This window comes from Salvia miltiorrhiza, chromosome 2 (assembly GCF_028751815.1).
Source record: "Salvia miltiorrhiza cultivar Shanhuang (shh) chromosome 2, IMPLAD_Smil_shh, whole genome shotgun sequence".
NCBI classification, from domain to species: Eukaryota; Viridiplantae; Streptophyta; class Magnoliopsida; order Lamiales; family Lamiaceae; genus Salvia; species Salvia miltiorrhiza.
The window spans coordinates 36,432,425-36,459,781 of NC_080388.1; the positions used below are offsets into that span (position 1 = coordinate 36,432,425).

The 27,357-nt window shown below is 36.3% G+C and overlaps 2 protein-coding genes and 1 long non-coding RNA gene across 3 annotated transcripts; 2 read left to right on the forward strand and 1 right to left on the reverse strand.

Moving 5' to 3' along the window:
* Positions 1-5,405: 5,405 nt before the first annotated feature.
* On the forward strand, positions 5,406-8,498 carry LOC131008384 (uncharacterized). The gene has a single exon (XM_057935268.1). It carries the CDS (start codon positions 5,406-5,408, stop codon positions 8,496-8,498), a length of 3,093 nt encoding a protein of 1,030 aa, XP_057791251.1.
* A 9,293-nt stretch (positions 8,499-17,791) lies between these two features.
* On the forward strand, positions 17,792-18,573 carry LOC131012242 (transcription factor PAR2-like). Its single transcript, XM_057940159.1, has one exon. It carries the CDS (start codon positions 18,153-18,155, stop codon positions 18,453-18,455), a length of 303 nt encoding a protein of 100 aa, XP_057796142.1. The 5' UTR covers positions 17,792-18,152; the 3' UTR covers positions 18,456-18,573.
* Positions 18,574-23,584: 5,011 nt separating this feature from the next.
* LOC131012245 (uncharacterized) lies at positions 23,585-26,461 on the reverse strand. Its single transcript, XR_009097242.1, has 3 exons — positions 26,334-26,461; positions 24,412-24,478; positions 23,585-23,808 (listed from the first exon to the last, which is right to left on the reverse strand). It is a non-coding gene; the product is annotated as an uncharacterized LOC131012245 (long non-coding RNA).
* Positions 26,462-27,357: the final 896 nt, after the last annotated feature.

The window sequence follows — 27,357 nt, forward strand, 5'->3', positions numbered from 1 at the left end:
GAAAGCGAAAACTATGTCTCGTTTTCATCACACATATCTCCCCAATTTTCCTTTTTTCTAGAGACCACTGCCGACATAACTTGGGCTGCGTCGGAAGATGAGTGAATCACAAAGTTTTGCAGAATCGCTCCTCCAGACTGAGCCTTCTGCACTTTATTCAAGAACTCCACCGGCAACTGAGTGTCAAGAACGTCGCCCTGCAAAACGGCACCAGTAGCACGGCCTGGAGGTTTTTGGAAATCCGAAGACATACCATTCTTGATTATACGCCTGAGTCTGTGTTTAATAGATGAATCATAAACCTTCCCCTTCTTGGTAGACCCCTTTGAGCGCCCTCGGCCGCGAGTTATCGAAGCTAAATCAGGATTGCTACTGTCTTGGAGCATCTCCTGAGCTCGCTGCACATTTATGGTCTTGTTTCCAAGAGTCTCGTTCTCATTAGCGCCCAAAGAGCTCTCTCCCAACTCCGGAGCAGCATCCATTATAAGCACCTCATCGATCTCCTCTTCACTGTCTGACTCCTGTTCCGAGGAATGTCCCAGCTGCTGACCTCCGTGTGGTTGAATCAACTCTTTCCCAGAATGCCCCTTCTCAATCAATTCATTCCCAGAATGCCTCCCTTTATCCGCTGTCTTCTGTCGTGCAATGGGAGATGACTGAAAATTGGCAGGAGTCCCAATATTCCTTTCTGCAGAAAGTTGTGCTATCTGCCCCAGAGTAGCCTCACCCGCCTCCCTTACCGGCGAATGAGACACTTTATCCTTAAGCGCATCTTCATTAGCTAACGGCCCAAACGGATTAACATCCAAAATCGCAACACCCTCGACCGATTATCTCCTCTGATGCAAAGCCTTCAGAGCATTCTTATCTACAATAATATCGGCGGGATGGCGCTGTCCCGCTAAAAGAGCAGGCTGGTGTACTTCCTTAGAAGATCGATCAATAGGCTGCCAGTTTCTGCCCTTTGCTCTAGCGGTAGCCAAACCATCCCCAGACGGGTCTTTGATATGAGCATCCTTCATGGTGTCAATCAGCTCCGGCCTCGGATCAACATCCTCTTTCATCGCCGCTTTTCTCTTATGGCACTTATCTCTACTATGCCCCGTAAGCCGACAATGAGAACAGTAGAGAGGTAACTGCTCGTAGGAGAATTCGATATAGAAAGAGTTATTCCCACAGCCAAGCATCATAGATTCTTGGAGAGGCTGAGCCAAATCCACTTCCACCAACATCCTGGCAAAGTGTCCCACTTCTCTATGCACTGAAGTGCTATCAAAACGTATTGGAAGTCCTATTGTTCGACCAATGGAAGCAAAGATTTCCGGATGCCATAACTCAATTGGAAGATAGTATATTCTGACCCAAACATGGCATAATGAGGATATTTCTTTATAAGGATCAAAGAAACTAACCCATTCTCTGATGCGAAGAGAACCTTTTGACAGTTCCCATCCAGTTCGCTGCTTCACCAACGCCTTGTCCTCTGCACAGCTGAAATTTAGGATATAAAATCCTTTAGCCATCGGGGTAAGAGTCCAGCACTCCTTTATGTGCCAAAGCTGTTGAAGTTCCACTTTAAGATCGATAATAGTTCTCGGTTTATCTCCCTTACAGAGCAGAAGACTTCCAATAAGGGCATGGCGGAAATCTTCGACTTGCTTCTTGTAGAAATCCATCGGAATATCAAGGTTATAAGAGTCTCCAATCTTCTCGGCTTGTAGGGAGATGAATTTAGTAGCCAAGATATCTGGTTTGCGTGGCGCACGTGGCTGAATTATCGCAACATAAGAGGGCTTGATCGCAGCCTGATTGACATCGGAGGGATTCACTGGTTTCTCGTTAATCTCATTCATAGAAGAAGAAGCCATAATATGCTTTATGTGAGGAGTAACAGCGTTAGCAGTTTGGTTCACTGGGGGAGAACTAGTGTTCTCGGTAGATAGATGCAGAGATGGTGTATGTTTGCTAGGGTTTGTGACGCTCCGAGAGGGAGATCGAGCAGCAGGAGGCGGCTGGAAGTTGTTGGTGACAGGAGGTAGATTGAGCGCTGAGCGATCAGCGAGCCCCGCCATCGCCGGAGCGGCGGCCGGCGCCGCAGAGATCGAAGGCTGCAAAACTAGGGTTTGAGGAAAGCCCTAGAGAGAAAAAACGTCCCCCCTCCAATATTTTGTGTTCCACCTAAAACGTAAAAAATGATCAGATTTTATGTTTTTTCATTAGTGGACAAAAATTGTGTTTTCTTATTCAAAATGACCATGTGAGTATGTTGTTTCACAAAATAAAACTGTATCAGATGTTTTATCCACACATAAACTCTCAAACGTCACTATTTTACTCAGATTTAAATCTAATGTTTGAAAGTTGATGTGGAGATAAGACATCTGATGTAATTTTTATTCTTTTATTACCAAAGTTAACTTCCGACGAGTCATGTCACCCCTCAGTTAGCAAGCATTTTGACTTATAAACTCAGCAACATAAATAAATTCAGCCTTTATTTTGAATTTTTGTAAATTTAAACTAAAAGTCATTGTGAGGTCAAAGTTCAAGCTATTTTTTAATAATAACTCTAGATTAAAATAACTCAAATGCATATTACTCCCTCTGTGCAACTTTTAGTATTCATATTTCCATTTTAGTATACCCCATAATATGGTATTCATTTCTATTTTTGGTAAAAGTAGGTGAGACTCTTACTCTACTTTAATTATTTTAACACTTACATAAAGATGATACCCTTATTCCAATCACAACACACCCAACCACTTTATTAAAATTTGTGTCACTTTGACAGGTACTAAAAGCTGAGACGAAGGAAGTATAATACTGTTTTTTGAAAAATAAAATATTTGAGATCTCACTTATCCTAGTATTAGGACAAAAAAAAAACACCTATTAAAAGTTGATAATCTTGTCTATTTGGTAAATCGAATTTTTCTCTAATGATAATGTTAAAAGATTATATTGAACCCATAACTCTATGAAATTATAAGAGCACTCATATCGGGTTGATTCATCCATCGGCTCGAGTCAGCCTTGATCACGATGAGTCAACCGATTCAGGCGGAGGGGGGAGGGGGCATGAGTCCTAGCATGATTATATGAGCTGAGCCCGTGAGGTAAAAAAGTGTGGCGAATGTGGATAGGTCACCTACTGTTCCAGACGATAAAATTGGTTTTTTTTTTGTCCTTATTTCATCTATAAAATTCTCATGCTCTTCACTATTTCATCAAAACTTCACTCACTTTCTTTCTTCTTTTCAAATCTTTCTTTCTTTTAAATTATTTCTTCTTTTTGAAACGATGGGAAAAATCGAAGAAGGGTTGATTTAGAGTTGATGTTGATGCTTTATTTGACAAAGATAACAATGCGTTTGTCGTAACCATATTCAGGTGGTCGTGGCAAAAGGACGAGTCCGACGTCAACGACGATGATGGGGGAGGTAATGATTACTGTTCATGGTATTATTACGAGCATGGAGCATGGATCGCCTCCCGTGGAGATCTACATCGACTCCATTCTTGGTGCGCAACTTATGGCAAACTCCGAAGAGGAAGCTCATTTCTTGCGAGATGATATTCTTTATATTTTGAGTATTACTATGCAAAATTTTCTTGTAAAGATTGCCGATGTTTATTGAACTGCTGACCAAGCGGCTCATAGATTAGCTCAGTTTTCTAAATCTTGTTCTCAGCCGATTTGTATGACCATGGCTTTCCTTATTGGCTGAGGGATTTTGTTTCAGATGACATTTCTTGAATAAATGTATGGCTTTCCTCTCAAATTCTTTTTTCCTCTCAAATGGATCCCAATAATTCCAATTTTTTATCTTCAAATTTTTTTGTTCATGGATACGTAGAGAATGAAACCAGAATAAATAGAAATACATGCGCAAAGGTGGTTAAAATTCTCACACGAAGAGGAGTTGAATATGTCCCATTTTCATATTTTAAATTTATGTAATTTTAATTTTTTTTCATTTAAATTTAAGTAATTGTCTTATTTAAATTTGTGTCATTGCATTAATATAATTTTGAATTTAAATTAAATTAAAATTCAAAAAATCAAAACTAATTCATATGATATAACATAATAAGCTAACTCAATGTAGCAGTTGATTCATAAGTTCACCCAAAATATGGATGAGTTAAAGGTTGGCGCAATCAATGTTGATTCCCTTAGAAAAAGAAGTAATTGTTTTAATATAGTCATGACACAAAATCTATCTATCTTCTATCAATTCTATAAAGCAATACATATTAGACACACCACATTCATCCTCAATCCTAGGTGGCATATTCTCCATTCACTATTCTTTGCTATCTTAATTCATTTATCCCACATTGAAAACATATCAAACTTTATCAATTCATTACCTAAATAAAAGGTCATTCACATTCTTACATTAGTCATTCATTATTCCCACATTGATATTATATTTAACTTTACCATGGGAAAATTTGAATTACTACAAAATATAAATTTTTGTATCCACCAAGTGAATTAAAATTGTATGTTTGGTATATAACTACGACTTTCATTATAATACACCCATAACATAAAATTAAATATGAGAAAATAAATTAAATTCCTGCAAGATATGAATATAATAGGCTTCAAATGTAACATATAAAAATCTATATAGTAAGAAAATAATTACAAAAATAGTAATAATGAAAATACGTCACAATTAAATTTATAATTTTTTATTTTTATTCATCAAGAAAATTAGGCCCGTGTCAAAATTTTAGTAGACCTAATCATTTAGATATAACTTAATCAAAAGAACAATAACATTAAATTTAGATTTCACAAGAGAATATATTCATCCTCAATCATGGTTCAATCAATTAAGATGATGACTATTATTCTATAAAATTGAACTATGAAAATGTGTATGTAGTATTCTATAGTTCAATCATTTTGAAAACTTTCTAATCTCCTTTATTCTCATTTTTTTTGCAAGTCACATCTCTTATCCCACATTGATTTTTAATCAAACTCCATCTTAACTAAAGCCAATATAAATACTTGTATGTAGTATCTCATCCTTTATATATTCTCTTGTGAAATGGAAGTTTAATCTTAGAGTTCTTTTGATTACGTTATCTAAATGATTAGGTCTACTCAAAGTTTGACATGGGATCTAAATTTTTGATAAGTTTAAATAAAAAAATTATAATTTAATTATGATGTATTTTCATTATTACTATTTTTGCAATTATTTTCTTACTATGTTATATTTTAAATGTGTCATTTCATATCTTGCAATAATTTAATTTATTTTCTCATATTTTATGTTGTGGATGTATTATAATGAAGGAATACCTCGGATCATTCTCCTCTGGTTATGAGATGTCAGTCAGCTCTTCCTTTCAGCAGGAAGTTTTTCCGATTTTTGAATATGTGGACCTTGCACCCGGACTTCTTGGATTTGGTTAAAGTCTCCTGGTCGAACACGGTAGATAACTCTTGCCCCATCTATACGGTTATGATCAAGCTTAAGAGATTAAGAACAGAAATCCGTAACTGGAATAAAAGCACGTTTGGCAATGTGGATTCGATGATTATGGAAAAACAGCAAGATCTGTCTGAGATTCATGAGAAAATCGCTATTGAGGGCTACACTGAAGAACTGTTTGATAAAGAGATTGTGGCGCAAGCTAGCATTAATGATACGCTTTCCAGGAAAAACTCTCTGTTGCAGCAGAAAAGTCGCGCAGCTTGGCTGCAAGATGGGGATCGGAATTCGAATTTCTTCCACAACATGCTCAGGTACAAGAAAAAACCTCACTTCATTCCTCACCTGACCATTGATGGGAATACGTATGTTGATCAGAATAGAATTGGGAACCACATTGTGGATTTTTTCACTAATCTTTTCACTGAGATCTCTCATGTTCAAGCCAACATTGTGGATGTTGAGGCGATTTTGGATCAGGTTATCTCTGATCAGCAAAATGATATGTTATCTGCCATTCCTAATGAAGAAGAGATTACTGCTGCTGTCTTTCAAATGGACTCCAACAGTTCGCCGGGTCCGGATGGCTTCTCTGGGAAGTTTTTCCATCATTGCTGGGACATCATCAAGAAAGATATCTGCCGCGCGGTCATTACTTTTTTTTCCAAATCTTATTTGCCGCTTGGATGTAATGCCAACACTCTCATTTTGATTCCTAAAAAGGATACGGTTGTCTCTGTGGCCGACCTTCGCCCTATTGTTCTTTCAAATTTCTTTTTCAAGATTATTTCGAAAGTTTTGGCGGTGCGTTTGAGTATTGTCGCTGCTCAGCATGTGTCGAGTAATCAATTCGGCTTCATTAGTGGGCGATCGATACACGATTGTATTATACTTGGTTCGGAGGGAATCAACTGTTTGAGACGTTCTAGCGGGGGACAAAACATGGCGTGCAAGGTCGATATTTCCAAGGCGTTTGACACTCTGCGGTGGGATTTTCTTCTTAATGTGCTCAAAGTTTGTGGTTATAACTGCCGGTTTATTAGGTGGATTGAGGTTATTCTTTCTTCGGCCCGGCTCTCGATTCTGTACAATGGTGAGCTCCGCGGTTTTTTTGGGTGTTCGAGAGGTGTGAGACAAGGCGATCCTTTGTCTCCTATCTTGTTTGGAATTGCTGAAGATGCTCTCAGTGCTCTCTTACACAATTGTGTTCGCTCGGGTCATCTCGATCCCATGCAATTCTGTAGAGGCGTGCCTTTCCCGACGCATCTTCTCTACGCCGATGACATTATGATCTTCTGCAAGGCCTCTAAAACTAATGCTAGAACTCTGCTGAAAGTTCTGAACTTCTATGCTGATATTTCTGGCCAGGTTTACAGCCCTTCCAAATCTCAGATCATCTTCTCTGACCGCATCACAGTGAGAACTAAGAGACATGTAACGCGGATACTGGCGCTTCCTACTGGTGATCTGCCCTTCACTTATCTGGGAGTTCCGATGTTTCGTGGCAAGCCCAAAGCCTCTCATCTTCAGGCAATTCATGACCGTATTGTGAATAAATTTGCTCGATGGAAGGGTCTTCAACTTTCCATGGCGGGAAGATTGTGCTTAATTAACTCGGTGATTAGTAGCTCTCTCACCCACTCAATGATGGTGTTCAGATGGCCCCGTTCTCTTCTGAAAAATTTGGATGCCAAATGTAGGAATTTCCTTTGGAATGGGGATACTAGTAAGCAACCTTCTTGCTCGGTTAGTTGGAATAGAGTTTGTGCTATAAAAGCTGAAGGTGGTCTTGGAGTTCGGTCGTTTCTGACTATGAACAAGAGTTTTCTTATGAAAATGGCTTGGAGGGTGATTGATGGGAATAGTTTTGGCTACGACATCATTAAGCGCAGATATCTCACCTCTTACTGCAAAGTGAAAAATGTTGCGCCTTCTTCGGTTTGGAGTGGGTTGCGTGATGAAATCGGGGACCTTATCTGGGATTCGTTCAGCTATATTGGAAAAGGCGACTCTACTCTCTTCTGGTTAGATGACTGGCTTGGGTATCGTCTCGCGGATAAATGTGGTGTCCCTTTCTATATGGAAAACTCTCTCAATCAGACAGTGGCAGATTACTTTTTTGATGGCGTTTGGCATTTCACGCAGGAATTTGTGAATTCTTATCCGCTGGTGATTTGTGACATTCTTTTGTTGCCTATTGGAAACTCGGATACGCGGGTTTGGAAGCCTTCTTTGCAAGGAAAAGTGTCTGCTGCCCTTGCCTTTTCGCATCATGCTCATAAATTCCCTAAGGTCTCTTGGGGAACTTGGATTTGGGAGCCCTTCATTCCAATCCGCCGTTCCTTGGTTTGTTGGAGGTTGCTCCATGGTAGAATGCCGACGTACGACCGGCTGATTAAACAAGGCTTGGTTATGCCGAACTGGTGCTCTTTTTGTCATAGAGACGCTGAAACGCCGGAGCACCTCTTCTGGAACTGCGATTCGGTGAGACCTAGTTGGAATACTTTCTGCATTTGGTTTGGCTTCCCGGAAGCTTTGGGTTCGGCTGACATTCACAGTTTTTTGGTTCTTGCTTGGGGAAGAAAGCTGAGCACTCAAATAAGCAAGTACTGGAAAGCTGGAATAATCACTATGATTTGGGCTATTTGGAATCAACGTAATAAGTGCATCTTTGACAATTACAAGTTTTGTCAGAGGAGACTTCTTCACGTGGTGAGAGTGGCTTTCATGGAAATGGAGATGAACTTTAAGAAGCTTGGTCACATGGACAATAGCTGGGCGGACTACATTGTTCTTCGAAATATTGGGATTCAAGGCCGGGCCGCGCCTCCACCGACTTATATTTCCGTGAGTTGGTGGCCTCCTGTGGCACCCTGGATTAAAGTTAATACGGACGGGTCGGCTTTGGGCGCCCCGGGGGCCTTAAGTTATGGAGGAGTTTTTAGGGACCATTGGGGATGGGTTCGAGGATGTTTCCACTACAAGAATAGCGTGGGATATGCTTTCGAGGCAGAGTTGCTGAATTGCACGTGCTAGAAACTGGACCAACCTTTGGGTTGAATCGGATTCCACCTATGTTGTTGGCTTGCTTCGTAAGAGGACGGCAGATGTGCCTTGGAGATTTAAAGTTTCTTGGGATGAAATACTGAGCTCGCTGGCTTCGTTTCGTCTGCAAATTACACATATTTATAGGGAAGGAAATCAGGTTGCGGACTTAATGGCGAATCCTTCATGAGAAGAGGGATGGTGGCCTCATGAGATTGAAGAAATCAAGCATGCCGCAAGACAGGATATGCCAGTACACTTCGTATCTCTCGTTGATGCCGGGTTTGCCTGCTGGGTCTGGACGATAGCGCAGGGTGTCTTCTCGGCTTGCATGGGTCTGGAGGACCAAAATTGGCTGAGTATTTTCATCGAACATTTGGCGGACTTTTCTATTTGGTCTGTTCTTTTGAGCTGTGGGGATTTTCTGGCTACTTTTTATTGCAGCGCTCAGACTAGCAGTTGGTGGGATGGTGATACTGAGGCCTGGTTCGTGGACTTGCCGGAGTACTTTCACAGTTTCGGCGCCGTTTTCTGGTCTAGTAGGGCTGCTACTTACGGGGTGGTTGACGCAGCTGGTGCTCTTCTTGGCGGCATAGTTTCTGGCGACGGTGTCATTTCGGCCGAAACTATCAGCCTCTTGTCTTCGGTTTGGGTTTGGGTGGTACGCTCGGCGACGGCGTATAACCGGCCGTTTGTCTACCACCTGGGCCCGGGGTTTGTTTTGTTTGAGCTTACGGTGACGGAGTCTTGCCGGCTGTATAGCTCGCTTCTCTGGGCTTTTTGGCGACGGCATATAACCGGCCATTTTGCCCCCTTTCGGAGGAGGTTCTTCTGCTCGTTCGTGACTTGGATGTTGGGCTGCTGCCTTTGCAGTTTTGCTTTTGCGACACATGCTGCAAAGGAGGTGTAACGAAGGTGCGGGGCTGCTCAGGCCTTCTATCGAACAGTTGGCACACAAGATTCTGTTGGTTCGGACGTTTCTTCGAGCACTTGGTGATCGGGCTCCTTTCTGGTTTTGGTTTTTCAGCGGTCGAAGGCTTCATCTGCTCGTATCTTTGGAAGGCTTCGGTTTCATGAGGTACTACCGGCGACGGCGTATAACCGGCTGTGTAGTTCTCTTTTTTATGTGGCTTTTGGAGTTGGGTGTTGTGGAGAACTTACGGCGACGGCATATAACCGGCCGTATAGTTTTCTTTAATTTATGTTTGGGTTTGTTTGTGCTTACGGCGACGGCGTCTAACCGGCCATGTAGCTCGTTTTTGTTGGGTGAGAGCCGGGATAGTTTGGGGACGATGGTTAGGCCGGAGTTCCGGAAACTTTCCCTTCCGCTCTTCCCCTTCTCCTTTTTTGTTTTTAGACGAGTACTCTTTTTCCTTTTCACGGTTTTTCCCACTGGGTTTTCCGTGAAAAGGTTTTAATGAGGCTCGGCCCTTAGTCTGCTTTTCCTGTGCTTTCAAGGGTTCTTTTTTAGGTTTTTCTTTTCTTTTTCTAATAAAATCGCATTTTAATTAATAATGAAAGTCATAGTTATATACCAAACATACAATTTTAATTAACTTGGTGGATATAAAAATTTATATTTTGTAGTAATTCAAATTTTTCCATGATAAAGTTTAATATAATATTAATGTGAGAATCTTCTTTATAATAGGAAAATGGTTTACTATGTGGCATATCTAGAATATCACCATTTCAAAAATTATCTATTATCTTTATTCTCATTTTTTTTTCACAAGTTTTCCCACATTGATTTTTAATCAAACTCCATCTTGATCACATACTATATAAATACTCCCTCCGTCCCGCTATTGATGGCACGTATTCCATTTTGGGTTGTCCCAATATTAATGGCACGTTTCTATTTTGGGAAATAATAAGGGATCACTTAGAGCTTAATTAATTCACTAATTGTCCACCTAAATAAATCTCCCCAATTATTTTGCAACTCCCTCTCTCTCCTCTAAACTCACGCACGTCCCTTCCATCTCTCTCTATCCTCTTCTTCATCCTTCACCACCAAACCCTAGCGCCGCCTCCACTGCCTAGCTCCGCCACCACCCTCCGCCGTCTCCACTGCCTAGCGCCGCCGCCATCCTCCACCGCCTGCTGCCTCTCTCCCACAAAATCTGCTCGTTGCTTTCCCTCTCTGCTTGGCCTTGCCGCCTTCTCCATCTCGACCCTTTTCTCCACCACCCCACCGCCGCCTCAATCTCGCCGCTTTTCTCCATCTCGACCCTTTTCTCTGTCGCCCTCGTGTCGCCGCCGACCTCCGCCCTCCAGTCTCGCGGCTTCCACCCACCTTCTCGTTGCTTGACAGAGCAGGGAGAGAAATAGAGAGCAGGACAGAAAGGGGTTTCACCTCCGTCCGCCAGATAGGTGCGGCGGCATCTCTCCACCTCCGCCAGATCTACGGCTCCTCCACTTCCGCCAGATCTGCGGCGTCTCCTCCACTTTCGTCAAATCTTGAGTTGGTCCTGGGTTTTCTTAATTTTATTCGTTTAGCTTTTGATTCAAGTTCAGAGACCTGACTCCAGATCTGCGGATGTCTGCTTCATCGTTTAAAATAAATTGCTTAAAGAAACTTTTTTTGCACAAGGAAATTGTCAGATCTTCATCACATTTCTGTTTTTTGGGGTGGAGGGTGACGAAAAGGTGAAGGGACGACGGCGGCGCCACCGGCCTCGCCGGTGATGAAAGCGTCGTCGACAGCAACATCATAATATTGGATGAATGAGATTTTCTTTTGTTAATAATATTTAAAACTAATTAATCATAACATTAAAGATGTGGGACATACACTTTATCTCCTAATATAACTCTCCTTAATACCCGTGCCGAAAAGAAACGTGCCATTAATACCGGGACGGAGGGAGTACTTGTGTAGTATTTCATTGTGTATATATTTGCCCCATCAATTTAATTTGGTCAATTAACTTTTAGTTGACCAAATAGGTAGTTATATTTTTTATTAAAAAATAATTTAATTTATCTAGCATTATTTTGACCAATAATAAAATTTAGTCAATAATGTGAGTCCACGTATTAAAATAATGAATTAATAAATTTGATTTTTCTTACATTATTTATATTTTTATTAATTCTATAATTCAATATTTAGCGTTATGATATTTTAAAAAGTGTAAAATCTATATAAAAACATATTTATAAAAATAAAATTATGCAATTTAAATTTCATATTGATTTTTATGACACTTTTTTTTATTACATTTTAGAAAATGTAGAATCTTTGTAGAAAAAGTATATATTAAGATACTCCACATGTCTTATGACATTGGTACCTATTTATTCGCAAGTTCATATTGACTACAACCTATATAATATTTGTATGTGGTATCTCATCTTTTATATATTTGCAACGCCAATTTAATTTCGTCAATTAACTTTCAGTTTGCCAAATAAATAGTTATATTCATATTAAAAATTAATTCAATTTATCTAATATTACTTTGGCTATAATTATATTTAATGAATAATGTGAGTTGATATATTAAAATAATGACGTAATACATTGCATTTTTCATATGTTATTTATATTTGTTAAATAGTTATATTTAAAAGGGCAAATTGCATGAAATTAACTCACTTTATACCAAAATTTGGTTTTTTGACAATCTTTTCAATTGTAGCAAAAATTTGAACTACCTATCAATTTGTTGCAATTGACTTCCGGAGTAATTTTCCGGCCAACTTAATGCTGATGTGGATTCTCGTAAAGTTGATGTGGCATGCCTCGCCGGACGACAAATTGCATGAAAATACCCCACTTTATACCAAAATTTGGTTTTTTGACAATCTTTTTAATTGTAGCAAAAAATTGAACTACCTTTCAATTTGTTGCAATTGACTTCTAGAGTAATTTTCCGGCCAACTTAATGCTGATGTGGATTCCCGTAAAGTTGATGTGGCACGCCTCGCCGGCTAATCAAACGACAACGTCTCTAATTACCTTAAACAATGTCATTTTCCACGATTTTAGGCAAATTACAATTTCTAGTTTTATATATTTGTCGATTAGGGCTTCAAATGTCCTCATTTCTTCTCCCAAATTTTCTCATCTCAGTTGAAATTCTTGTTCCATAAATTCTCATTTGAAGCAAAAATCTTTGAACTGATGGATTCTTCTTCTCAAACGGGATGACTGAGCTCATACAATTTCCTCTTACCTCCAAAATTCTGCAGATGCGAAGAACCAGAGCTGTGCATCTTGCGGGCTTCAAATAGTGTGACTAATCCGAAGAGGCGCTACTTCTCATCATGTACAAAAATACCCACATCAAGTATCTTGTACTCTTTAAAATATACTTTTATTTAAGAGTAAAATTTTGAAGTAGCCAAAATGAAGCATAAAACACAATTTATGGCCACACATTGAAAAAACACAAAATTTGGCCATTTTTATTGATTTGGACGTTTTTACCCTTAATGAGGCGGACCGGGTAGGATCAGGCACGCGGGTCGCGTGCCGGGTCGGGTTAGGCACTTATGGCACTATTAGTCACATTGGCATTTCTGATGCCACATTGGCATTCCGGCTACCAACGCAAATTTAATTTGGTCGGAAAATTTCTCCGGACGGACATTGCAACAAATTGAAAGCTCGTTATTTTTTTTGCAACAATTAAAAAGATTGTCAAAAAATCAAATTTTGATTAAAGTGGGGTATTTTTTTCATGCAATTTGCCCAGTGACGTGGGGGGGGAGGGTGGGTGTGATTTGGCATTTCTGATGCCACGTTGACATTCCGGCTGCCAACTCAGATTTAATTTGGCCGGAAAATTTAACGGGTCGGACATTGCAACAAATTGAAAGGTAGTTGAAATTTTTGCAACAAAAAAAAAGATTGTCAAAAAACCAGATTTTGGTATAAAGTGGGGTATTTTCATGCAATTTGCCCTATTTAAAAAATATCAAATAATTTAGCTTTGTTATTTCCTATAATATTAAATCAACCAACTATAGTACAAATTATTATTATTGAGTTTTTAAAAACTAAATATGCTACTTAGTTTGATTGGATTAATTAAAAATCGGATTGAAAATTTCAATTATTTGATATATGTTTAAGGAAAATGTAGTTTGGCGTAGATGTGAAAACTCTAAATTTTTAGTTATCTAATTCAATTTTAAAAAATGACGAGTTTACAACAATATTAACATTGAGAAAGCTGAAAATTATAATTGTGCGTTAAACATAAGATGATTTTCTAATCACTAACATTTATATAAATAAACTAAAATATAGTAAATTTTGGCTTAATATTTTTAAAACTAATTTATCTTGATATGTCTGCATAAGTTTTTTATTTATTCAAGGGAAAATTGCACCTAAATACACAAACTTTGCCGAAAATCCATATTTGACGCGAAGTTAGGAATTTACATTTTAATACACCAATTTAAGAAGTTGTTCAATTTTGACACATTTTTCAATTCCGGCGACCGGCATTCTGACGTGGACGCCGGAATGCCACATCATCACCACGTCACACACACACACACACTCCACTCTCTCTCTCTCACACCCTACTCTCTCTCTCTCTCTATACACGTCACCTTCCCCCTTCTCTCTCATCACTCTCGCCGCCCTCCACCCTCTTTCTCCCTACCTCTCTTCCCTCTTCTCTCCTGCCGGCGCCGCCCCATCACACGTCACCTTCCCCCCGTCGGACCCTCCCCCTCCCCAGAACCGCATCGCTGCTCTCGGCGGTGCGCCCCATCACAGCCACCTTCCCATCGATGCGCCAGCCGCGCCATGACGCTGCCCGAGCACAGCAGCTCGCCGCCGCCCGAACAGAAGCCGGCGAGAGTCGGGCGAAATCGTGCAGATCCAGAGCCTCCGCGGCACGCACCACCTAGATCTGTTGCTCAGTCAAACCGCGCGACTCACCGCAGCACCCACTCACAGTTTCAGATTCGAAAACTCAGGAGCTCCCACCTCCTTCTCCGGTCACCATCCGGACTTGACGGATAAGAGTGGTCTGAAAACCGCCGCGATAGAGCCCGCCGCCGCCTCTAGCCAGCCTATCAGGCTTCGCCGTCGGATCCAGGAGAGCCTACCACCTCCTCTCTTCGATTCTCGGCGGACGTCGAGATCTGAGCCATCGCCGCCTTCATCAAGGGCCTCCCATTCCCGCTCAAAGGCTCAACTTTAGCCTTCTCTTTCAACCAAAGGCTGAACCCTAGCTGGTCAAGGGCCGCCGCCGCTCACGGCCAAGCACAGACCCTAGATCTGCAAATCTGTGGAGGTGAGGGAAAACGGTGGTGGTGGGAAATCCGGTTGGTTTGGTTGGTGGAGGTGGCGGGTGCGCCGCGGTTCTGGGGAGGGGGAAGTGGCTGACGGCGGGAGGGAGGGCTCGGCGGCGGTGGTGCGACGCGGTTCTGGGGAGGGGGAGGGGGAGGGTCCGACGGGGGGAGGGGGGAGGTGACGTGTAGAGAGTGAGAGAGAGTGGGTGTGTGACGTGGCTGCGACATTGGCATTCCGGCGTCCACGTCAGAATGCCGGTCGCCGGAATTGAAAAATGTGTCAAAATTGAACAACTTCTTAAATTGGTGTATTAAAATGTAAATTCCTAACTTCGCGTCAAATATGGATTTTCGGCAGAGTTTGTGTATTTAGGTGCAATTTTCCCTTTATTCAATGTAGAAAATTGTCAATTGTACTAAATTAGTGATAATACAAATTGATTAATTTATTTATAAGCATTTTCGTTTGGTATATGTTTTTGTATAGCTCTAAACAAGATGATTCTTAAAATTCACTTTTGATCTTTCAAACTCCGGGTGAAAGATAATGTTAAAAAATCAGAGATGGTCTATCAAGCTTCATTTGAGATGCACTCAAAACTCAATTTTGGCTCCAAACAATATGATGCTCATAAGTTATAAGTGCTTTGTCAAACTCCAAAGGAGATGATGTTTATAACTAAATTTTGGTCCTTTAAGATTCAAATAAGATAATTCTTAGTACTCATCTGTGGTTCTTCAAGCTCCAAATGACTGATGCTTAGAACTCAGCTTCAATCTATCAAACTATGAACGAGATGATGCTTACAAGTCAATTATATAGTCTTTCAAGTTCTACACGAGATGATGCTTACAAGTCAGTTATAGTCTTACAAGTATTTTGGCTTCTAACAATATGATGCTCACAAATTAGATATAGTTTGTCAAGTTCCAAACAAAATGATGTTCACAACTTAATTTCGGCCTTTGAAGCTTTAAATGAGATAATGGTTAGTACTCAGCTCCAACCTTTCAAGCTCCAAGTGAGTAATGCTTAGAACTAAGCTCTGTCTATCAAACTATAGACGAGATGATGTTCACAAATAACTTATATATGGTCTTTCAAGTTCCACACAAGAAGATGCTCACAAGTTAGTTATAGTCTTTCAAGCTTCGCACAAGATGATGCTCACAAATCAGTTATGGTCTTATGAGCTCCAAATGAGATGTTGCTTACGAGTTAAGTTTTATCTTTTCAAGAATAAGATGACATGATACACATAAGCCAAATCTCATATAACAAGCTTCAAAAAAGATAATGATTAGAAGTTCAATGTACAAAGTTTAATGTGATATTTCAAGCTACAGATAAGATGATGTTCAAAAGTTTTGTAAGGTTCCGATGAGATGATATTCATATATAAGACATGGTCTTAAATTTTGTCTATCAATTTATAAAAATTACACTCCTGAAAATTAGTAATTTTTTATATATAATTAACAAAAAAATACGACGTGTCAATTCTTCATCATATATTATGTCAAATAGACCTAAATCTTTTTCTTATTAGTTTTTAAAATCGTCAAGCTTACATCAACTTTTTATGAAATTTAATCAAATAATGTATAAAAAGACAATCTATTTTAACTCTCAATAAGAACTATAACTAGCCAAAAGGCTTGATCTATACTAGCAATTTATTTTGATAAAATAAAATTAAAATTTTAAATAATTTATATAAAAATTATTTATATGTTGTAATAAAAAAATGTACAATAATAATTACAACATAAAGTGGCTCCCCGTCGAATTTCGACGGGTTACGCACTAGTTCAGTTTAGACTTATAATAATTTGGAATGAAGCCTCAAGATGAAATCTTGTTGAATTATATTGTAGCTGAATTTACTTCTTGTATATAGTACTCTCATCGTCCCATTGATAATGACTCATTTTTTTTTGTCTATCCCATTAATAATGACATAGTATAAAAATAATCTTTACTTTACACTATAAATTTATTATATACATCATCTTTATATGTGGTTTCTACTTACTCTCCTCGTCCCATAAAAATATGCATAGTTTGAGACAGTACGAGTTTTTAGATGTCATGTAAAGTGTAGTATGAGTGGAGAAAGAGTCTCATATTGATTGTGATGTTTAGTGAGAGAATTATTACTATAAATAAATTATGCTTATTTTTATGGGACGGATGAAAAGAAAAATTATGCATATTTTTATGAGACCAAGAGAGTATTTTATATTTGAAAACATTTTTTTTTTTTAATTTTGGTGTCCAACTGAAATGAGTTATTATGATGGTGAGTAGTATGTTAGTATTAAAAATAAAGATTATGTAAGTAGGTGGTGTATGCGATGAGGGTGGCAGTGCACATAAAGCTGGTTGTGGGGCTCAAGAGTACACGTGGCGGCATGATAGGAGGGGGTCACATGGGGGTGGTGGTGGGTTCAAGGGATTCATGTGACCGCATGTGCTCTTCGCCTCTTTACGGACCCCCGTGGCCCCCTATCCGGTTCCCTCCCATTTCCCGTTCCGTCCCCTAATTTCTTACCCCAAATCTTATCAGACTCCACCTCAATCATCTAATTTCATTTTTCTTAGAATTAGATGGTTTCAATCCAGATTACAATTCCACTACAACAGTCTTCACATATTTTGGTGTCGAAAAATATAATTGAAACATTCTTATCATAATTATAAAATGATTATTCCAAAATTAAACATATATGTTAATATATTATTTGCATTCAGTCTAAACGTTAAAATATTATCTGGCATTTTCCCAATATCATACTTACAATTTCATTAATAATATAAAATAAAATATTAAAATTTAAGTCATATATAATTTCATTTATATACTAAAATTTAGATCACAAGATTCACAACTCATGGGAGTCATCTTCATCCATCCGTGGAAGTTCAAACCATCTTATCTACTAGAGTATCCACATCCAAAGAGTTCCTTTGGGGTGTTTAAAAAGGTCGGATCTCATTTAAGACTGTATTCGGGGCTCTAAAATGGATTTAAATGTATTTTAAAGTAAGAATAGATATTATAAATGTATTTAATTTTATTCTAAAATATTAAATTATTGAAAATGTACACTCAATTTGATTCTAAATTTGTTACAAAAAAAATCTGTTTGAATTTATTATTTTCTATAATTTCTTTTTAATTTTTCTTATTGTTGTTTTCCAATCCAAAAAAGGATAATAATAATAGGCCGCAGACTGAGAGGATTAATCCAAAAGCAAAGCCGTGATCAGGGGATTATAAGTAGGCCCCACCTGGGTTGGCATTTGACATTTCTCTACTTACTCCATTCATTCAACCCCAATAACTCCTCCTCTCTCCATTCTCCACCACCCCACCCATGAACACTCAAACCACGGCGGCGCAACACCCCTCCTCCGCTGCCGCCCTCCGCCTGAGGAGCACAAGGAACCACACGAAAAGTGCCCACGGCGATGAAGAAGCGGATGACAAGGCTGAGGTGGAGAAGAAGATAGTGGCGCTGCAGAAGATAGTTCCCGGCGGAGAGAAGCTGCCGGTGGAGGAGCTGTTTCAAGAGACGGCGGAGTATATATTTGCGTTGGAGAGCCAAGTTGAGGCATTGAGGTTTCTTGCTGCCTTCGTTCAAACCTCCCAGAAGAGAAAGAGGAAGCTTGGTGGTTAATTAATTTTATTTTTTTTTCTTTTTTCTTTTCCAGATTTGTCTTTTTTCCCTACCTCGTTTTATTATATATGGAATTTCTTTAGGTCAAAAATATAAATACAATAATAATGGTTAACTATATGTGGATTTTAGTGGTCAGTTTGGATAATTCTTATGATAGGAGGAGAATGGACTTTGGTGTATATATATTTGGTCGGTTGATATGGTTTTCAACAAAAATAGTGAGAATCAAATGGCAAAATTAACCAAATTGAAAGTAGATATAAAGTGAGGGATTTGATTATTCGCGTCGATGTTAATTCTTCTTCTTCTTCTTCTTCTTTTTTTTGTTTCTAATTTTTGTTATCAAATTAAACGGAGATATATCTATATATATCAAGGCATGATGTTCAACACTTCAACTTAGTTTTGGAGAGTTTGCTAATACGTTTGCATTTTGGCTGATAGTTTTACTTTTTATTACAATTCTTGAGTTTTGGTGTGTGCTTCATAACACATGCAACAAATGATGTTGCCGCCGTCTCTTTGTAATTATAAATACAATAAAAATATGTTTTTGTTGAAGTGCAATGATGACGAAGTTAACACATGTATACTATCAAATTAAAATATCTTTCATCGTGAGCGGACGAAGGATTTAAGGTTAGGGTTAGGGGAGGCTCAATTTGGTGAACTATGCCGTTTGAAAATATTTACACGGGAAACTTACACGGGATTTGGGGATGAGAACCATCGAAGTAAATTTTTTTGAGCATTCCATTCACTTTATTTTTATACAATTTTTAACAATCATTTAATATAATAAATAATTATTTGCAATTCAACATCAAGTAGATTGAAAGCATATAAAAATAGTATATTTTTTTAAAAATATTTCATCTTCTAAATAAATAAATTAATTTTCATTATTAATAATTCGTAATTTTACTTTTAACTTGAGAAATTGACTCAAATTCAATATTAAAAATAAGAAAGAAAAATAGGATAAAAATAATTAACATAAATATAACAAATCAATGTACAATATTTTTTTTTATTAGAATTAATCAATGTACAATATATGTTAAATAAGTAATATGGATAGTTGGATATTATAAACAATGTATTATATTTTTTTATTGTATTTCTTATTTAGACACACACACGCACACACACACATATATATATATAATAAAATAAAAAATATATATCTATATTTAAAAAAACACAAAAATTAGGAGGGCCCCCGGGATCCGCCAGTGTCTTTAAAATAAAGTGCAATATTTTGTTGCAATTATACATACGATAAGAATATGCATGTTTTGCTCCCATACTTCGATTAGTATGTTTCATTAATATTTCAATAATTTATATTAATATTTCAATATACAATAGAATTATGTATATAATTGTGTTTTGAAACGACGGACAACTAAAATAGGTTGTATGCTGGAGCTAGTATATATGATGTTGAAATATGAGTGTAAACAAAATATATATTGTCCATGTCAGACGCATCAGAGCCTGATATGAAAATATATGTTCCAATTTATAATTTGATAGTTTTCATATGAGTCCAAAACAAGGGCGCCCATGTGAGAGATTTATGGTGCAAGAATTGTCATCTTAAGATATAAATTGTCAAAAAATGTTGAAAAGTCGACATTAATTTTAATTTGTTGAACGTTAGAGCATTTTTTTTGGAAAAAAGCACAAACCCTTGAGCGTAAAATGATATTTGCCCAATTTATATGGTGGTTGTGGGTTTTCATTTTTTATTTTCGTGGATGAGGAAATTATGCTATAAGAAGCAAATAAGGTATGGTTAGATGATCCCATCAATTTAATAAGGGGCGCTAATTAGCTTAAATTGGTATCCAGAAAGAAACTGATTGAATAAATTAGTACACCATTAACATATATCGTTAAATTGTACAAGTGAATCACCAAAATTCAAAATTTTAAAGGTTTGCTCTATTGTGGCGTAGCCCATATTTATTTTTTATTTACATCTTCATGTAAGCATTATTTGTAAGCAGCGCTCTCATTTAATTTACGTTAGCATTTTCTTTTATTATATATATTTATTTTGATTCTAATACCAAAAAAACTATTATTGGCATCATTTACTTTTACTAATTACATAAAAATGTTAACTTATTTTGTTATTTTATTCATTTATTTGAAGTTATAGGAAAAATGAATAAATCAAGCTTTAATTTTTAAGTAATTGTAAAATTAATGACACTAATTTCTTTTTGAGATATTAAAATCAAAATAAATGTATATAATAAAATATACTAAACTAAACAAGAGTGATGTTCACAGGAGGCAGGCAGAGCCGCGGGGGGGGGGGGGGGGGGGGGGTGCTAGGGGGGGCTAGAGCCCCCTCCCAAATTTTGAGGTTTTTTTTTTATTTTATAATATATATAGATATATGTTTATACCTATTATAAAATAATTTTGTTTTATAAAAGAGTATTTGGTTATTATATTCTCTCATATATACTTAATTTAAGGATAATTTTGTTATTTAAAACTATATAATCTATGAAATATTGTTTGTTATTATTACTATTATACCTTTCTTTTAATAAAAAATGCCTAATATGTATGAAATGCTAAAAAAATTATAATGTATTGAAACTAATTTGTAATATATAGAAAATATATAATCTATGAACATGTTGTTTGTTATTATTATTATTATGCTTGCCTTTTAATACAAAATGTATTAAATATACGGAATGTCCAAAAAACGTTTTGTGATATATTGAAACTATATAATCTATGAAAATATTGTTCGTTATTATTAGTATTATGCTCGTATTTTAATAAAAAAAATACCTTAAATATATAGAATGCCCAAAAAAAATTATCGGGGGCGGAAAAATGCCTAATATGTATGAAATGCTAAAAAAAATTATAATGTATTGAAACTAATTTGTAATATATAGAAAATATATAATCTATGAACATGTTTGTTATTATTATTATTATGCTTGTCTTTTAATAAAAAAATATTTTAAATATACGGAATGTCCAAAAAAAGTTTTGTGATATATTGAAACTATATAATCTATGAAAATATTGTTCGTTATTATTAGTATTATGCTCGTATTTTAATAAAAAAAATACCTTAAATATACAGAATGCCCAAAAAAAATTCTCGGGGCAGCCCCCGAACTTAATTCCTGGCTCCGTCCCTGACAGGAGGTACGTGGTATAGTATTCTTACATCTTTAGTGTCATAGTGTGTGCGTGTGTGTGTGTTTTCACTATTTTCATTATATGAATATGATTATGGATACATATAATATTTCCAATGAAATATATATACGTCAATAGTATCGTAAAAACTAACATCCTGATATATTAAACATATTATGGGCCTTCATATAAAGCCCATGTATACTTGGAAATTTCACAAGTCCAAAAATTGTCGTAACAAAAAATAAAAAGAACGCAAAAGCGCAATAGTTTAGTCTAAATTAAACCATGGTTGCCACACCATCATTTTTGTTGTCAGATTAAGAAGAGTTTTGGTGAAATTTAAAAGGAAAGATTTCATCGCAAGACTTCATCACTTGATTATAGTGTGTGCAAACACAGTAGAATTGCATTTACATCTACCTAAGCTAAGATTAACAGAAAATGTTGTTCTATTCTACCTCGTTCGGCCAGACTACAATTTAGGCAAGCCAAATCAAGAACTTCAAATTTAACTCATTTATTATTAAACTAGTGCGTAACCCGTCGAAATTCGATGGAAAATTATTTTAAATTATTATTTAAATTATATGATACTCCATCCATCCTTTAAAATTATGCAAACCTTTACTTTGTGGTACGACTCCCAAAATTATTCTTATCCTATTTTTAAACACTACCACACATATAATTCTTATAATTTTACCCTTTTAACTTACACTATTTACTCATAATCTATTTAACAATACCTTTACCGTGGGACCCTTTCTCCACTATCATTACTACAAACTTCCATTCCATGCATAATTTTGGGGGATGGGGGAGTATTATTTTTGTATAAATAATTATTTATATATAAATTATTTTTAATTTTATTTAATTTAAGGTAATATAGTTCAAATTATATTAATTCGAATCATATTCCTCAATTAAATGTTAACCTTTTGTTAGAATAATAAATATTCTTTTTATATAAATTTTTAATTAATAATATTTTGGAAAAAGTTCAATATTGAAGATTTTATTTCATCTGAGCATCATCTCGTCTAAACCACCCTGTAGGATCATATCATCATCTAAAGCCCGAAAGACGATATCTAATGTTTGAACACCAGACTTTTGAGCATCATCTCGTCTAGACCTTAAAATACAAAAAATGAACTTTTATTCGTCAATTTTTTTAACATCACTATCAGGAGGTTTAAAAATCAAATTTGACTTGTGAGATTGTATGAGTTGAAGCTTCTAATATCATAACTAACTTGTAAACATCATTTTGTATGGAACTTGAAAAAATCATGACAAACTTTTATGCATTATTAGCTTCAAATATTATAATTGGGTTCCAAGAATCATCTCGTTTGGAGTTTGAAAGAGCAAATTTAACTTGCGAGTATCATCATTTAATTGGGTTCCGAGAATCATCTCGCTTGGAGCAATTCAAATTGTATTAGTCTCAATCATTCCGTCAATTAAATATAAATTTTTAATTTGGAGAGCAAGAGCTTCTTCTTGTATAAGTTTTATTTTAGTGAAACCTTATAAAAAAAATCAATATGAAATGAGGTGATTTATATGAATTCTTCACTCGATTGAGATTATTATCAATGTAATACATAATTAAAGATTTCTAATGTATTTTAACATCATATCCTCTATTGTTCTTTATCTAAATTCTTCATTTATGCATTACTAATTTCATAATTTATTATTATTATTATTATTATTATTATTATTATTATTATTATTATTATTATTATTATTATTATTATGTCACAGCCCACCCTAACTATGGATAGTTAGGCCGAGTGATCCACGACTAGGGATGGGGTTAAAGAAGAAGGGGAAGAAAAGGGGCGTCATTTATAGCCGTAAAACTTACTCATCTTAATAAAACTCGTCATTTTTATTCATTAATACTCAATTGAAAACAGTCTATGAAAGACAGCATAAAACTTAATTAATATCATTAATCAAGTTATACATCGTATGAAACCATTCTCTTAAGACTCAAAGTATGACATAACATACTATAACATCAACAACATCTTGCAGCGGAAAGTAGCTAGACATATGTATGAAGACATATTCTAGACAGGTTAACTATTTATTAACAACCCTGGAGACTCCGTTCATTGCAGCACCATCATCACATCAGCTCAACCTGCACATTTAGAAAACATATGCAGGGCTGAGTACAAAAGCACTCAGTGGGCACGTATGCCTAGGTATAAAAATACATGCTTCAAAACTGTAAATTGTCATGCCATCATAAACAGTACAGCAAGGGAGTTTTTCGCTAAAAAGGCCCAAGCTTACTAAGTTCATTTGTGATTCTTAAAGTTCGTCTGATCAGACTAAGTTCTTTTGTAATCTATCATATCTGAAACTGTGTGCCGGAGAGGTGGCCACCTCTCAGGGTCACTTGACCGGCCAACCCGCTAGATGACTCACGGTCACTGGTGTACACTAGCCCTGGCAGGATAGCTATCAACTGCTCAGGACCCGAATTCGATTGCATCATTGGCAAAGCCAAAGCAGATAGATATCATACTAAAATTTAAACATTTTATGGCAAGACAATACTTGAAATAACTTTAACTCAAATATTTTGTAACGAAATAACTTGCTCAAATGTAACATTAAACTCATTTGATAGATATATAAAACTGAAATTAACAGTTAAATCATCTCATGCATTCATTCGTATAAGAGGCCTACGACACGCAGGGGATCTCTATATACGTATAGTAAAAGTAATGCCCACCTCGTTGTGTCTCTGTATCAATGAGTAACGTCACTCTCTCCCTCAAGTCGTTACTTCCCAAAAGGACCTTCATCGTTATGAAGAATTGGTGAGAAGTTATAAAAGAAACCTCGATTAATAATCTAATCTCTTTTATGAAACATTAGTATCTCTAATGTTCATCTCTCTTGATTGTTAATCAATATAACAATTATTATCTCTCGTCATTACTCATTAATTATAACATCCTTATGTTATAATTAGCAGCGCTTCAATTAAAAGAAATATTTAACACATCGAAAAGTCCACTTTCTTAGCAGATCTATTCGCTCTCATCTCGTCTAATTAACCAATTAGAAAGTTAAACTTTCCATTAGGTATGTATTTGAGTCACAGGTCAACAAGAATTGACTATGCTCAAATTCTAATTTCACTAAAAATTTCGACATGACCTATTCATATATAATGTCAGCCACGAGATTTCAACGCGTGAATCTCACTACGTGAACTCGTCTCTCGACTCAAAACTTAACATCTTGACATCTTTTCAACGCAAACCAAACAATTCAAAATCATCAAAACTCTTTATCAGTAAACTATCATTTATACTCGACACCAATTGTTCGAGTGTCAGATACCAACATTTATGTGCGTTAATCATAACTCTCACAACTCACACCATTTAGTCATATCGTGTCATCCATCAAAACAAATATAATCAAGTTGTTTTCTAGAAAGTTTTGCTGTTTTTGTGTCATCTTTAAAAATTCATAACAACCAACTCAATCATCATAAACTCTCATACCAATTGATCTCAAAAACTCCATGAAGTGTAGTTCACTCTAAAAATGGTAGTTAACCAAAAAGGTTAAAGGTTTTTGGAGATATTGCTCTTTTAGTGCAGGCTGTCAAAGATTGATAGTTTCTGCCAATTTTGTTTAGGCCATTAGAAACCAAGGCAAACCTTAATAAAATTCCATCAAATTTAATCAGCCAAAACAAAAGGTATCCTTGAAGATTTGGTTAAAATTTCACAAGAGAAAACGTTCATATGATCTGCCAAATAAACAATGAAACTCATACACTTTTACTGTTGGAAAAATATGACAGCAGAACAGGGCATTTTTGAAATAATAAACTGCTCTGTTTCAGAGGTCATAAAAATCGAAATCTTATGTTTTTAGAAAAGTATTGAAGTCTAGTTTCGTTTAAAAAAAACGGTGATGCAAAATCCTTCATGGATTAATAGATATAAACGTTTTTGTGAAGTCTACCAACAGTTGACAGATTCTGTCAAGGATTTTTTTCAAAATATCTTTAAAATACCAAACATCATCCAAAAGACATGAAATTTTGCAGCGACGAAATACACATATCATAGATAAACATACTAAAATTTCAGAGCCATCAAGCAATGAAAACTCATCGAAACATAAGCTTGAAACTGCTGTAAAATTTTGACAGAATTCCAGTTTTAATTTCGTTCAACAATTATCATCCATAAATTGTAAATCAATTAGCATGCTCATGTGATATCGTAGAACACATATACGCAATAATATTCATTATGCAACGTCCCAAACTTCACGAATTTAAATAATCATACTCTAAAAACTTATACAATTTTCGTGCTTGGAAAAATACGAATTTAATATATATCGATTCTAGCATACCCTTAAGCACAAATATCAAGTCAAAACGATCAAACAAAAATCGAAAGACAAGCTAATATGTGAAAAACGGGGCTGCCCTCATGGGTTTCATAGCTACGGTTCGTTCCGTTCTTACTCCCTTCATTAAACATGCTCAACATCTACCCAAGAACAACATACTAAAATTTCACGACGATCCGACGTCGTTTCAAAATAAAGTCGAGAATCGACGTTTTTCGACGTCGACGAAAATCGAAAAGAAAACCATCAAAACGTAGGTAGAGATCTTACCTACTTAGATACGTGATCGAAAAGATGATCGGCGCTCGTCTCGGTGCTCAAATCGGAGGTCAAAAGCTTAAATGGTATTAACGTTGAATATAGTGTGTGTTTTGGGTGTTGTGTGTGTGAGTTTGTGTGTTGTGTGTGAGTTTGTGTGTTGTGCGTGAGTTTAGAGTGTTTGGTTGTAGCAGCCAACACTTTAATAGGGAAAGGGGCTTTGGGAGGTTTGGGGGTGGTTAGGGGTAGGGTAGGTTAGATATTTAAGATATTAACCCGTTAGTCGTTAAATATCTCGTCTCGTCTCATTTTAACAACTAACAACCCATACTCTTTGTTACTCGCCCTCTCAACCTCTACTCACTTTCATTGCACTCGTAATTCTATATAAATATAGAAAACGCAAGCTCGTTCTCGAAATTCTGATAAACGAGCTCATTTCGTTTATCGAAAAATCTCGATTTACTATTCACTCGTCGTCCAAAAATAAAAACTTTCATTATTGGACTCGTATCGAAAAACTAAGAATATTTCTCGACGACGTGCACGTAAGATTTTGAAAGTCGACAAAAAGACGAAATAGCAGTATTTTACTATTCATCGTCAAAAAGTCAAAATCTTGAAAAACGTCTTAACGGACTCAGATCTCACTTCGAGTTTATCGTTCTCATTCAAATAATTATCTCGAATTATTCAAATACTCAAACTCAAATACGGATATAAAATCCCACATCATTCTCACATCATCGAAAGAACATCTCAACATCTTAAAAAAATAACAAGAAAACTTCATATAACTCCTCATCTCTTTACAAAGTAAATCAAACAAGGGATCTAAACCCTAATTACTCAAACTCAAGCAATTAACACGTCATCAAAAGCCCGGGTATTACATATTATTATTATTATTATTATTATTATTATTATTATTATTATTATTATTATTATTATTATTATTATTATTATTATTATTATTATTATAGGCTCTCTTTCGATGACGAGCAGATGACAAACCCTAGCGACTTCCTTCCGCTAT